At 42.7% G+C, this 14,380-nt stretch overlaps 1 protein-coding gene across 6 annotated transcripts in view; it reads right to left on the bottom strand.

Moving 5' to 3' along the window:
- slain2 (SLAIN motif family, member 2) overlaps positions 1-7,214 on the bottom strand; it is a 45,226-nt gene extending 38,012 nt beyond the window's left edge. For all 6 annotated transcript variants that reach the window (XM_060917421.1, XM_060917420.1, XM_060917419.1 and 3 more), the window contains exon 1: positions 6,501-7,214. In XM_060917421.1, the coding sequence (XP_060773404.1) occupies positions 6,501-7,012 (512 nt within the window). In that variant the 5' untranslated portion in view covers positions 7,013-7,214. The remainder of the gene's footprint in view (positions 1-6,500) is intronic.
- Between the last annotated feature and the right edge of the window lie 7,166 nt (positions 7,215-14,380).

Here is a 14,380-nt window from a genome sequence, read left to right on the forward strand (position 1 = left end):
TCTCAGATACCCCTTTTCCACCAAATCAGTTCCAGGGCTGGTTCGGGGCTGGTGCTGGTTCACAACTCGTTCAACTTGCGAGCCAGCTGAGAACCAGTTTGCTTTTCCATAGCTCGCGGTGCTAAGGGAAGACACGTCATCACGTCGCTGCATACGTCAGTTACGTCGTTGTATATGTCAGTTACGTCGCTACGTTTGCATAAACCTTGGCGCGAATATCGAAGCAAAAACAACGCAGAAGCAGCAGCAACAATAATAATAATGGATGACTTCACGTTTGTACAGCTGCTGCTTCTCGTTGCTTAAAAATGGCGATCTTTCGCGGTCTTGTTATTGTTGTTGGTCTTAACAACTCCGCCCCCCCGCTGACATAAGTGGTTCTTTCCTCTGGCCCAGCAGAGAGTTGGTGCTAGCCTGGAACCGGTTTTTCTGGCCCCAGAGCCAGTTCTTTGTCAGTGGAAACAGAAAACCCGGTTCCAAACTAAGCACTGGCCCCGAACCAGCCCTGGAACTGCTTTGGTGGAAAAGGGGCAAGACAGAGAGGAGAGAGAGAAGACAGGATTAAATGCTAACAAAATCATAAAGGTCATTGGTGTCGACGTGTAAATGTCAAGATAACAGGCATTGGCTTCGAAAAAGAAATTTATGGATTTTTTTTTATTAAAACTGAAAATGCTTTTATATAAAAAGAGACTTGACTGTTTTATCCTTTGTTAATATTGATATTACATTTATAGGTTATTGTATTTTTTTCCATAGTTTTAAGAAAATTTTTTTTATATATAAAACACTTATATTAATACACACACACAAAAAAAAATATAAATAATAATTAATAAATATATATATATATATATATATATATATATATATATATATATATATATATAAATAAAAAGAGACCGGTCATGATGGTTGGGCGATATATTGTTCCAGAAATAACTGCAATAAGAAAGTCATTTTAAGACCATTTTATACCACTGATATAATAATATATTAACATCATAATGCAAGTACACCCTTTTCAAAGAACAGTGAACTTATTATTATTCACTTATCGAGGTCATGTTCGTATATCGATAATGTAATTATTGTTACAGGCCTAGTTATGTATCAATACTGACTGGTGCTCAAGGTTTCAGTATTGAGTATCGGAAAGGAAAAAGTGGTATCGTTCCATCTCCATTGCAAGATGTCTTCACTGATGTTAGTTCCAGCATCGTTGTATTTAATTGCTATCGAATGGTTCACTTATTTGCCCTCGTCTGAAAAGATCACAAACTGCCTTCTGTGCCGTCTCGAACTCATCACATTCCGCACTAACAGACATTTTCACATGCAGAGTGATGAGAGTTTTTAAATTTCATCACTGATCTCATCGTCAGGCGTGACCACAGCTGCTGCAGGGATTTCCCACATCCCCTGATGTTCCGTAGAGCTTCTGCCCAAATCCACACGCACAAGCTCAAGTTCCAGACCTGTTCCTTTCTGGGTGGAAAATCTGTACAAATTCTGTGTAAAGCCTTAAAACACAGACAATGAAAATCATGGAGCGGAGATATTTTTGGCTGTTCTGCAGTAAAAGGGCTGTGCACTATGCTCTTATAAATCAGCATGGGTTATCTACAAGAGTGGTCATAAAGCCATAATATATTAAAGTCACAGTGAAAGGCCTTCTCAAATGGCACCAACTGTGTTCCTGAGCCATCCGTGTCTTTTTCTGTTGAACACCTGTTTTTGTCAGCAGCGTTGTTTGGGACTAGATGATCGTCATGAAGCTGTCTGACTGAAGGCCTATCTAATAATAGCTAATATATAAGAAATTATATAATATTATTCTATCTACAGTGGCTGAAAATCTTCCCTTGGGCAACAGTATATACCCTGTCTTCGAGCTGTATACAAGATGAAACAAATGACCTACATTAGAAAGTCGAATCTAATCTAAAGCAGCATACAGTGGCATGCAAAAGTTTGGGCACCCTTGCTGAAAATGTCTGTTACTGCGAATAGTTAAGTGAGCAGAAGATGAACTGATCACCAAAAGGCATAAGGGTAAAGATGACATTTCTTTAATATTTTTCGCAAGATTACATTTTTATTTCCATCATTTACCAAAAAATGAAATGGACCTGAAGCAAAAGTTTGGGCACCTGACATGGTCATTACTTAGTAACACCCCTTTGGCAAGTATCACAGCTTGTAAACACTTTCTATAGCCAGCTAATAATCTTTCAGTTCTTACCTGGGGGATTTTCATGCATTCATCCTTGCAAAAGGCTTCCAGTTCTACAAGTTTCTTGGGTTGTCTTGCATGCACTGCTCTTTTGAGATCTATCCACAGATTTTCAATGATGTTTAGGTCAGGGGACTGTGAGGGCCAGGGCAAAACCTTCAGCTTGTGCCTCTTGAGGTATTCCATTGTAGATTTTGAGGTGTGTTTTGGATCATCGTCTTATTGTAGGACCCATCCTCTTTTTAACTTCAACTTTTTTACAGATGGTGTGATGTTTGCTTCCAGAGTTTACTGGTATTTATTCGAATCCATGTTTCCCTCGACCAATGAAATGTGCCCTGTGCCACTGGCTGCAACACAACCCCAAAGCATGATCGATCCACACCCATGCTTCAGAGTTGGAGAGGTGTTCTTTTCCTGGAATTTGGCACCCTTTTTTCTCCAAACATACCTTTGCACATTGTAGCCAAAAAGTTCTATTTTGATTTCATCAGTCCACAGGACTTGTTTCCAAAATGCATCAGGCTTATTTAGATGTTCATTTGCAAACTTCAGATGCTGAATTTTGTGGCTAGGACGCAGGAAAGGTTTTCTTCCGATGACTCTCTCATGAAGGTCATATTTGTTCAGGTGTCACTGCATAGTAGAACAGTGCACCACCACTCCAGGGTCTGCTAAATCCTTCTGAAGGTCTTTTGCAGTCAAACAGGGTTTTTTTTATTTGCCTTTCTAGCAATCCAACGAGCAGTTCTTTCAGAAAGTTTTCTTCATCTTCCAGACCTCACCTTGATCTCCACTGTTTCTGTTAACTGCCATTTCTTAACATTACAATCTGAGGAAACAGCTACCTGAAAACACTGCTACGTTCTTGTAGCCTTCTCCTGCTTTATGAGCATCAATTATTTTATTATTCAGAATGCGAGGGAGTTGCTTAGAGGAGCCCAGGGCTGTTGATTTTAGGGACAAGTTTGAGGAGTCAGAGAATTTATACAGCTTTGAAATCTGCATCATCTGACCTTTCCTAACGAAGAATTTGAACAAGCCACAGCTCAATAAGCTAATTAAGGTCTGGAACCTTGGTAAAAGTTACCTGAGAACTCCAATGTATTGGGGTGCCCAAACTTTCGCATGGTGTTCCTTTTCTTTTTTCACTCTCCAATTGTACAAAACAAAAATAACACACAAATCCTGCAGAAAACACTGAAAAGAAATGTCTCGTCTTTACCTTTATGCCTTTTGGTGATCAGTTCATCTTCTGCTCACTTAACTATTCACAGTAACAGACATTTTCAGCAAGGGTGCCCAAACTTTTGCATGCCACTGTAGCTGGGCATCCCAGGTCTTCATGGTGCTGTATGAAAACACAACTCAGGAAATAAAACACAGACTAGCCTGTCTACATCAGGTGTCTGAAAAGAAAAGGAAAATAAAAAAAATCCTATTCGCTAAGTAGAGCAGCACAGATAGGAGGTTGGTCCTCAAACTCTTCACAGAGAGTGACAAGGCAATTCGAAGAAAAGGACTGAATCCAGAGCCACCCACAAGATAATAATAATAATAATAATAATAATAATAATAATAATAAATACGGGGAAAATACCAGAAAAGCACTGAGGATTTTTCACTGTGTAATTGGTAATTTAATATACGCAGAGGAAGTAGATAGACTGAGGTGCCACTTTATGCAAGTTGACATTGTTCCTTGGTCTTGCTGTTTGTGTCTGGATTTAATTCTAGTGATCAGTCAAACTGGATAGATGATCACGACAACAGCTCAATAATATTTTATGATGAGCTGCGATTTCCTGATCACTAAAATTTCAGACCCCAGTTTGACAACCATGGTGCAAGAAACCAAAACTAAAAGCCAGATAAAAATTATCCCAGACAAGACCTCTTCAGGACAATATGCTCAGAGATGGCACCGAGTGCATTTGGTTCCAGTTTAAGAAAGTGACATTTAGTTTTGGCACCCATATCCAGAGGACAATAAAGAAGGGAGACAAACTAGTCTAGTATACCACTAACTCATCACTACCTACAACCGCTGGCAGGTGCAACCATCAAGCAAGTCGAAGACTTCAGACACCTTGGGTCTTATATTGTGGACTCGGAAAGGGACATGAAGACCTGTAAGGCACTAGCATGGGCAGCTTGTAATAACCTTAACCACGTATGGAATTCCAGCCTGGTCAACGACCAGAAACTCAGCTTGTTTCACACGCTGATCAAGCCAGTCCTCTTCTATGGATCTGAGACATGGACCATGCGTCAACAACAACGGCTAGACGGAGCATATACCAACTTGCTTCAACTTGTCCAAAACATTCACTGGTCAGACCCAGGGCTTTGAACCGGTTCAAGGAACGAAAACGAAAACCGGGAACTTTTTCTATTTCACATGGAACAGAAACGAAACCAGAAACTTTATTATTTTTTATGTTCCGGAACAGGGCGGCACGGTGGTGTAGTGGTTAGCGCTGTCGCCTCACAGCAAGAAGGTCCGGGTTCGAGCCCCATGGCCAGCGAGGGTCTTTCTGTGCGGAGTTTGCATGTTCTCCCCGTGGGTTTCCTCCCGGTGCTCCGGTTTCCCCCACAGTCCAAAGACATGCAGGTTAGGTTAACTGGTGACTCTAAATTGACCGTAGGTGTGAATGTGAGTGTGAATGGTTGTCTGTGTCTATGTATCAGCCCTGTGATGACCTGGCGACTTGTCCAGGGTGTACCCCGCCTTTCGCCCGTAGTCAGCTGGGATAGGCTCCAGCTTGCCTGCAACCCTGTAGAAGGATAAAGCGGCTAGAGATAATGAGATGTTCCGGAACAGAAACGCTTATTAAAAATAATGGTAACCGGTTAATACCGGTTTTTATTTCGTTCCTCAAAGTTTCCGTAGCTTACAAATAAAAAAGTCATTCTTCTCCTGCGCAAGTTTCTATGACCCGCTGGGGTTCACTTCCTGTGTGATGTTCGCTGACTGAATGGAGAGAGCAGGAAGGTGGACTACTATCACGTCTCCACATCTTAAATAAGAGGTAAATATTGCAGTCTATCGTTATTCAAAAACGTCAATTTCAAACACGATATCAATATATTTGTCCACGTTAATGAGAGGCTTGCGAACATTAAATGACGTTAACCTCTGTTAGCCTATCAATGCATAGGGCCTGACTAGCCTTTGGTAACACACTAAACGAATTATCTTTCATTTTTGGCACTTTTTCTGTTTGTGTAGATGGGAAGACATACTGAGAATCCAAATCGCCAACATTTGAAATAATAATTGTTTTGAATTATTTCTTGTCTTATTTAATGAAGGTTGTAATAGAATTAGCCTACATTTGGCTTGAGCTGGATGAGACAGAGACATAATTTTATAGCCATTTGTTAAACAGCTGACAGGGAACGTAATTAACCGTTCCGGGAATGAAATTTTTTTGTTCTAACCGGTTCGGGAACGTCTATTTAATGGTGGAACCCAAAACCGGAAACGTTAAAATTCTGTTTCTGTTCGGAACGAACCAATAGGGAAAAAATTCTGGTTCAAAGCCCTGGTCAGACCATGCCACATGTGAGCGCATCTACGGAAACATTCCACCTATCTCCCAGACACTCACAAAGCGACGCCTCAAATTTGCCGGTCACTGTCATTGCACAACAGTTGAAAGCACGACTTTATTCATCACATGCTTGTGAAATTCCTCTCTGCATTTTACCCATCTGAAGCACACACACATACCCAGGGCAGTGGGCAGCCATACTAACAGCGCCCGGGGAGCAGTTGGGAGTTAGGTGCCTCACTCAAGGGCATCTCAGCCCACCTAACCGCATGTCTTTGGACTGTGGGCGAAACCCACGCAGACAACACGCAAACTCCACACAGAAAAGCCGTCGCCAGCCGCTGGGCTCGAACCTTCTTGCTGTGAGGCGACCGTGCCACGTCCAGTCCCTCATCAAGTCCCAGCCGCGTCCAGTCCCTCATTGTGAGGGATTCGGGGAGCGCAATGAACAACCGAGAAGTGTAGTACAAAGTGGTCGTACAGACCTCTTGAGGCCAAATGAAGAAAAAGAAGAAATCATCACTGATGACATCAGCTGTTTGAAACACACACCGTCCAAGCCAAGGAGTGGGATGTTTCTGGGGTTTTGTCTTCCTTGTGCTTGATGACTGGAAACAGCTGCTGTACCAAACTCCAGAAGAATTTACACACAATAATAATAATAAACAATAATAATAAATAATAATAGATCCTGCTGTCTGACTCACCAGCTGTCTTCATCCTCGTTCAGACAGTCCATGTCTTCGAGATCCAGGATCTCCACCTCGTCCAACACTGAAGACTCTCGGTCATCGCTGTAATCCAGAGACTCCCGGTGGTAATACGGGCTGCTGCTGGTGTTGGAGGCAGCAGGAGAGCCGTCGCAGTCGTACGCCGACCCGTAGCTCCCGTGGTACGAGCGCCTGGGGCTCAGACAGCGTGAGTTCTCCAGCGGCGCCGCTCCGAGTCCGACGAAGCCCCGCATGCCGCCGAACCCCGCCCCGGTGAAGCCCGCCAGCCCCGCCGCCACCGCTCCAGCTGACAGCGGCGAGTCGTATCCGGCACTCAGGGGTCTGGCATTGTTAGCTGCCAAGCCCCCAGACGACGACGACGACGACGACGAGGAGAGCAGCGCGGAGCGACTCCGCAGTTGCTCGTTTTGCTGCTCGAGTTTCTTAACCAAGTCCTGAAGCTTCCGCACCTCTAAGTCCGCGTTGATGTTCGAGTTGATGTCCTCCATCGGGGCGAAGGAACACAACAGCCGCGGATAGACAACAAAAAATGCCTTCCTATACAATCAACAAGCTGCTCAAGTGTTAGTCCTAAAGTCTCCTAACTGTACACCGTCAATGACGCAGCTATAAAGTACGTTCCTGTGTTTATGACCGTCATCTTTCCTTAGTAGTTGAACACACAAGCGGCTTGGGCGCCATCTTTACTGTCCGTCAGTTACCAATTAAGGAAAGCGGAAAAAGCTGACGTTCTACGTCATCACGCATGCACGAACGAGCACGTTTTGGGAGTGACAGATCACATGAACGCGCTTTTTCACTTTCCTGCTGTTCCTTTGAATAGTCAGAGGTGGACAAAAAAGAAAGAAGGCACACAACTTTTATTCATCCAGGGGTGCAGATCCGATGTCAGGATTGGGGGGGATACAAAATTGATTTTTTTTTTTTTTGCCCGTATGCAACTCATACCATGCAACCATAAATCACAACTTCGTAGAGGCTCGCCACACCATTCAAAAAGTACTGCACAGGGAATCATCTCATTATCTCTAGCCGCTTTATCCTGATCTACAGGGTCGCAGGCAAGCTGGAGCCTATCCCAGCTGACTACGGGCAAAAGGCGGGGTACACCCTGGACAAGTCGCCAGGTCATCACAGGGCTGACACATAGACACAGACAACCATTCACACCTACAGTCAATTTAGAGTCACCAGTTAACCTAACCTGCATGTCTTTGGGGGAAACCGGAGCACCCGGAGGAAACCCACACGGACATGGGGAGAACATGCAAACTCCACACAGAAAGGCCCTTGCCGGCCCCGAACCCAGGACCTTCTTGCTGTGAGGCGACAGCGCTAACCACTACACCACCGTGCCGCCCCCACAAGGAATCTCATCTCATCTTATCTCATTATCTCTAGCCGCTTTATCCTTCTACAGGGTCGCAGGCAAGCTGGAGCCTATCCCAGCTGACTATGGGCGAAAGGCGGGGTACACCCTGGACAAGTCGCCAGGTCATCACAGGGCTGACACATAGACACAGACAACCATTCACACTCACATTCACACCTACGGTCAATTTAGAGTCACCAGTTAACCTAACCTGCATGTCTTTGGACTGTGGGGGAAACCGGAGCACCCGGAGGAAACCCACGCGGACACGGGGAGAACATGCAAACTCCACACAGAAAGGCCCTCACCGGCCGCTGGGCTCAAACCCAGGACCTTCTTGCTGTGAGGCGACAGCACTAACCACTACACCACCGTGCCGCCCACAGGGAATCATTTGTCTGAAAATACATTTGTTTGTACAATTTTGAATAATTTAGGGGATTTTTATTGGGGGGGGACAATTCATGTTTTTCAGAAATTGGGGGGTCATGTCCCCCCTGTCCCCCCCGGGATCTGCACCCATGTATTCATCCTCTCTGCATTTAACACACTGAACTCAGGGACTGCACATTTCACTTTACCTCGCTCATTTGCACTATTCCGCACTAACAGCTATTAGTTTATTGTTTATACTGCTTATTTCATGTTTACCTGCTATACCTCAAGTGCCCTTGACTGTTTATTTGCACTAATTTGTGTGTGTGTGTGTACTAGTGCATCTCAAAAAATCAGAATACCATGAAAAAGTTTCTTTTTTTTCATAATTTAATTCAAAAAGGTAAACTTTCATATATTCTATATTCATTACATGTAAAGTGAAATATTTAAAGCCTTTTTTGTTTTAATTTTGATGATTATGGCTTATAGCTCATGAAAATCAGAAATCCAGTATCTCAAATTATTAGAATATTCCCTAAGATCAATCAAAAAAAGGATTTACAATGCAGAAATGTCCAGCTTCTGAAAAGTATATTCATTTATACACTCAGTACTTGGTTGGGGCTCCTTTACCATGAATTACTGTATCAATGCGGTGTGGCATGGAGGTGATCAGTCTGTGGCACTGCTGAGGTGTTATTGAAGCCCAGGTTGCTTTGATAGTGGCCTTCAGCGTATCTGTATTTTTGGGTCGGGTGTTTCTCATCTTCCTCTTGACAATACCCCATAGATTCTCTATGGGGTTCAGGTCAGGCAAGTTGACTGGCCAATCAAACACAGTAATATCATGGTCAGCAAACCATTTGGTAGTAGTTTTGGCACTGTGGGTAGGTGCTAAGTCCTGCTGGAAAAGGAAATCAGCATCTCCAAAAAGCTCGTCAGCAGATGGAAGCATGAAGTGCTCTAAAATCTCCTGGTAGATGGCTGTGTTGACTTTGGACTTGATGAAATACAGTGGACCAACACCAGCAGATGACATGGCACCCCAAATCATCACAGACTGTGGAAACTTCACACTGGGCTTCAAACACCTTGGATTCTGTGCCTCTCCACTCTTCCTCCAGACTCTAGAACCGTGATTTCCAAATTAAATGCAAAATATACTTTCATCTGAAAAGAGGACTTTGGACCACTGAGCAACAGTCCATTTCTTTTTCTCCTTAGCCCAGATAAGACATTTCTGACATTGTCTCTGGCTCAGGAGTAGCTTGATATTAGGAATGCGAAAGCTGTATCCCCTTTCTTGAAGATGTCTGTTCGTGATGGGTCTTGATACACTGACACCAGCCTCAGTCCACTCCTTATGAAGCTCTCCCAAGTTCTTAAATCAACTTTTCTTGACAATCCTCTCAAGACTGCGGCTATCCCTGTTGCTTGTGCACCTTTTCCAGCCACCCTTTTCAGCAATGACCTTTTGTGGCTTACCCTCTTTGTGGAGGGCATCAGTGATCATCTTCTGGAAAACAGTCAAGTCAGCAGTCTTCCCCATGATTGTGGTTGTGTGTACTGAACTAGACCGAGAGATACACTGTGTTCATACTGTTTTACTCAAACTCGAAATGAAATATTCTAATATTTTGAGATTTTTTTTGTTTTTGTAGTGTATGCCACACTGATTAAAATAGAAAAATGCTTGAAACATTTTAGTTTATGTGTAATGAGTCTATAATATATAACATTTTCACTTTCTTAAATAACTGATGGAAAATATTGAACTTTTTCACAATATTCAAATTTTTTTGAGATGCACTAGTATACTGTATAAATAATGAGTGTTTAGTCTATGTCTAGTTCTTATCTATACTGTTTATTTCAATTATTCTATTTTTATTTATTGCATTGCCTGTTTGCACCGTGGGTCAGAGAGGACTGAAATTTCATCTGTGCTGTATGTCGAGCATGTATAGCATATTTGACAATAAAGTTGACTTGACTTGATCTGAAGCAGTGAACACACACATACCCAGAGCAGTGGGCAGCCATGCTAACAGCACCCGGGGAGCAATCAGGAGTTAGGTGCCTCGCTCAAGGCCATCCCATATTAACCTAACAGCATGTCTTTGAACTGTGCGGGAAACCGGAGTAAACCCATGCAGACGCATGCAAACTCCACACAGAAAGGCCCTCACCGGCCGCTGGGTTCGAACCCATAACCTTCTTGCTGTGAGGCGACCGTGCTCACCACTTACACCACCGTGCCGCCCACCACAAAGTACCCAAGTTCATTATTTGTATAGCGCTTTTAACAATAAACATTGTCGCAGAGCAGCTTTACAGAATTTGAATGACTTAAAACATGAGCTAATTTTATCCCTAATCTATCCCCGATGAGCAAGTCTGTGGCGACGGTGGCGAGGAAAAACTCCCTCAGACGACATGAGGAAGAAACCTCGAGAGGAACCAGACTCAAAAGGGAACCCATCCTCATTTGGGCGAAAACAGACAACATGACTATAACATTAACAGTTTTAACATAAAGTCAGCTTTGTTGATGCTATAAACCCCCCACCGATGGGGGTTTAAGTCAAAGTACAGATCCCACTGGTCAAATGTTACTCAGATACAAGTGAAAGTTGTCCAGTCAAAATTTTACTTAACTTAAGTATTCATCACACACTTGTGAAATTCCTCTCTGCATTTAACCCATCTGAGCACACACATAGCAGTGGGGAGTTAGGTGTCTCGCTCAAGGGCACCTCAGCCCGAGGCCGTCCCATATTAACCTAACCGCATGTCTTTGGGGGAAACCGGAGCACTCACGAAGACACAGGCAGAACATGCAAACTCCACACAGAACGGCCCCCGCCGGCCACTGGGCTCGAACCCAGAACCTTCTTGCTGTGAGGTGGCTGTGCTAACCACTACACCACCATGCTGCCCACAGTGTAAAGAACTGAAGTACTTGCTTTTAAAAATACTTAAGTATTAAAAGTACCTTTTCTGTCAACATATTGTTGTATTAGAAAGAAAGCACAACTTTTGTTCATCACACACTTGTGAAATTTCCTCTCTGCATTTAACCCATCTGAAGCAGTGAACACACACATGCGAGCAATGAGCACACACACATACCCAGAGCAGTGGGCAGCCATGCTAACAGCGCCCAGGGAGCAGTCGGGAGTTAGGTGCCTCACTCAAGGGCACCCCAGCTCAAGGGCATCCCATATTAACCTAACCGCATGTCTTTGGACTGTGGGGGAAACCGGAGCACCTGGAGGAAACCCACGCAGACACAGGAAGAACATGCAAACTCCACACAGAAAGGCCCCTGCCGGCCGCTGGGTTTGAACCCAGAACCTTCTTGCTGTGAGGGGACCATGCCGCCCACAATGTTTACAAAACCTAACGCCGTTACCAAAGACAGAAATGTGAATTCACAAAATGAACGCATGCTGTGCCATCATGTTGGTTTAACGTTAAGCTAGTCAGTGACACTCCACCTGACATGCTAGCAAATGCTTTTTAAACTTGAAATCATATTGGGTATCTAATGCTACTAGAAAAGAAAAATTTCTACATTGTTTATTTGCCAAGATTATGCTAAAACCAATTTCTGAAAGCACTTCAGATAAGTTAACATTATTCATGTTAGCATAACTCGGTTTTTACATGCTAACTAACAGTGTCCAAGTTAACTAGCTGTGTGTTAATGTTAGCCATGGACAAGGCGATGGCAACTTGGCAGGCAAATTCATAGAAAGTCATTTGACTAACCAGACCGCATAGCTATTGCAACGTTATCGCTAGCTCTAAAAGCACAGACAACTTCATTGCAAGCTTTCTCTTGGAATAAAACCTTTATATAACTCAATATGCTTCCGCAGGTTGGACGGCAACTTTTTGTAGGCCGTGATGTGGTTCGTTTTCGACAAACAAAGCAAACATTTAAAGCAGAATGTATCTTTAACCCTTTCAGAAAACTGAAATATGGGTTCCAGGTAAAGCCATGAGTGTGTGCATTCCACAGAAGAACTGCCTCCTTCCATTCTGCCATCAACTAATTGTGTTCAAATAATGTTGTTGAGAAATAATTGAACTTGATTTTATACAGTCTATGGACGTGACGTGACCCTAGTGATTACTGACAGGCTGTCTCAGTGTCACCTGCGGAAAAACCAATCACGTTTTAGAAAAGAAAAAAAACCATCCACTTTCAAAGCTGCTTCATAGTAACGAGGACCTTGATCAAAATGTAGTGGAGTAAAAAGTTTGATATTTGCCTTTCAAATGTAGTGAAGTCATAAGTTTCCAAAAAAAAAAAATACTCAAGTAAAGTACAGATACTCAAAAAGTGTACTTAAGTACAGTACTCAAGTAAATGTACTTCGTTACTGTCCACCTCTATTACTAGTATTTGCTTATATTTGGAGGCTACTTTGCAAAAGTTGCCAGGTCTTGTTTTTGGTAATAAATATGCAAGTTCAGATATAAATTCATAAATCTGGACTTGTTGTAATGTTTGTAGGCTGCTGTTTCATAGTTAATTATGCACGGGAACTTTGCGCATAAAAAGAGCCCTGAAACCACATATAGAAAATTGGTATAAAAGTATTACATTATTAATATGCAATTATTATATCCATAATGGGTGTTATTTGTGGCACACAACCTTTTTACTCAGGTCAAAAGTATGGTTCATACATTAGATACCATTTAACCCTAAAAGGACCTAAACTACTGAGTGGGATCAGTTCGAACCTCAGAGGTGGTGTGCTGCTCAGTCTGTTCAACTGACATATAACTTTTTGCTTTTAGGAGTTTGTTACTCTATAGATTCTTTATCTAAAAGTATGTTTGTTTCAAGATTGATGGAAAAAAGTGTTTAATAAGGTGACTGATTTCTGTTGGGGTCCCATAACTCTGAGATTTGTTGCAAAAATATTTCAGCAAGTTAGTCGCTTCTTTGTGTGTCTACCTTTGCCTATCTGTATGTTTGCATGCTTGTCTCCGATGTCTGCCATAATTAAGAATATAACACTTTCTTACAAATTGTAGATAACTAGTGAAGCTGTTAGTTGTAGAGTTACTGAAATGTCTGATGCTGATCTGTCCATGCACTCTCCATACAGAACAACACAGTCCAGCAGATACAGAGGAAACTGACCTCGTCTAGATGTGAAAGTGACATAGTTTACTTTTGAAAATAGTCCAGTGGCTGTTCTGGTCATAATGTGTTACCAATAACTGCTTTTATCTTCGTGTTTTGTGTTTAAATCCTTAGGCAAAGTGTTACTACTTGATGTAGTTTGGACATAAAAAACAGAAACTGCTAGCAGCTTAGTAATAAATGTATCACAGAAATTTCTGAAATGAGAGATTGTGAGCGGAGTTCTGGAATGTAGATAAGCTATAAATATTCTCAAGTTCTGTAGCAATAGTGTAAAATCTCATCTCATTATCTCTAGCCGCTTTATCCTGTTCTACAGGGTCGCAGGCAAGCTGGAGCCTATCCCAGCTGACTACGGGCGAAAGGCGGGGTACACCCTGGACAAGTCGCCAGGTCATCACAGGGCTGACACATAGACACAGACAACCATTCACACCTACGGTCAATTTAGAGCCACCAGTTAACCTAACCTGCATGTCTTTGGACTGTGGGGGAAACCGGAGCACCCGGAGGAAATCCACACAGACACGGGGAGAACATGCAAACTCCGCACAGAAAGGCCCTCGCCGGCCACGGGGCTCGAACCCAGACCTTCTTGTTGTGAGGTGACAGCGCTAACCACTACACCACCGTGCCGCCCTGCAATAGTGTAAAATATTTCTTGCTTTTTTTATGTTCTCTATGTACTTAAATGTCTCCTTTTAAACTTGGTATCATTTAAATACGTTTTCTAGTCACATAAAGTTAGTAAATGGGTAATTTAAAAAAAATACAGAAGTTATAATGGACTTAAGTGATAGGGATATATGGGTTTTTTTTTTACATTTTTACATGCGGTATTTAGCATTTCCTTTTTTTGGTGAAAATGGTGATTGCTACGATTGCTGACATTACAACAAGTAAAAATAATTTGTCTGGGATGTAAATAAAGGGTTAATA

The sequence above is a fragment of the Neoarius graeffei genome, chromosome 3 (genome assembly GCF_027579695.1).
Source record: "Neoarius graeffei isolate fNeoGra1 chromosome 3, fNeoGra1.pri, whole genome shotgun sequence".
NCBI lineage: Eukaryota > Metazoa > Chordata > Actinopteri > Siluriformes > Ariidae > Neoarius > Neoarius graeffei.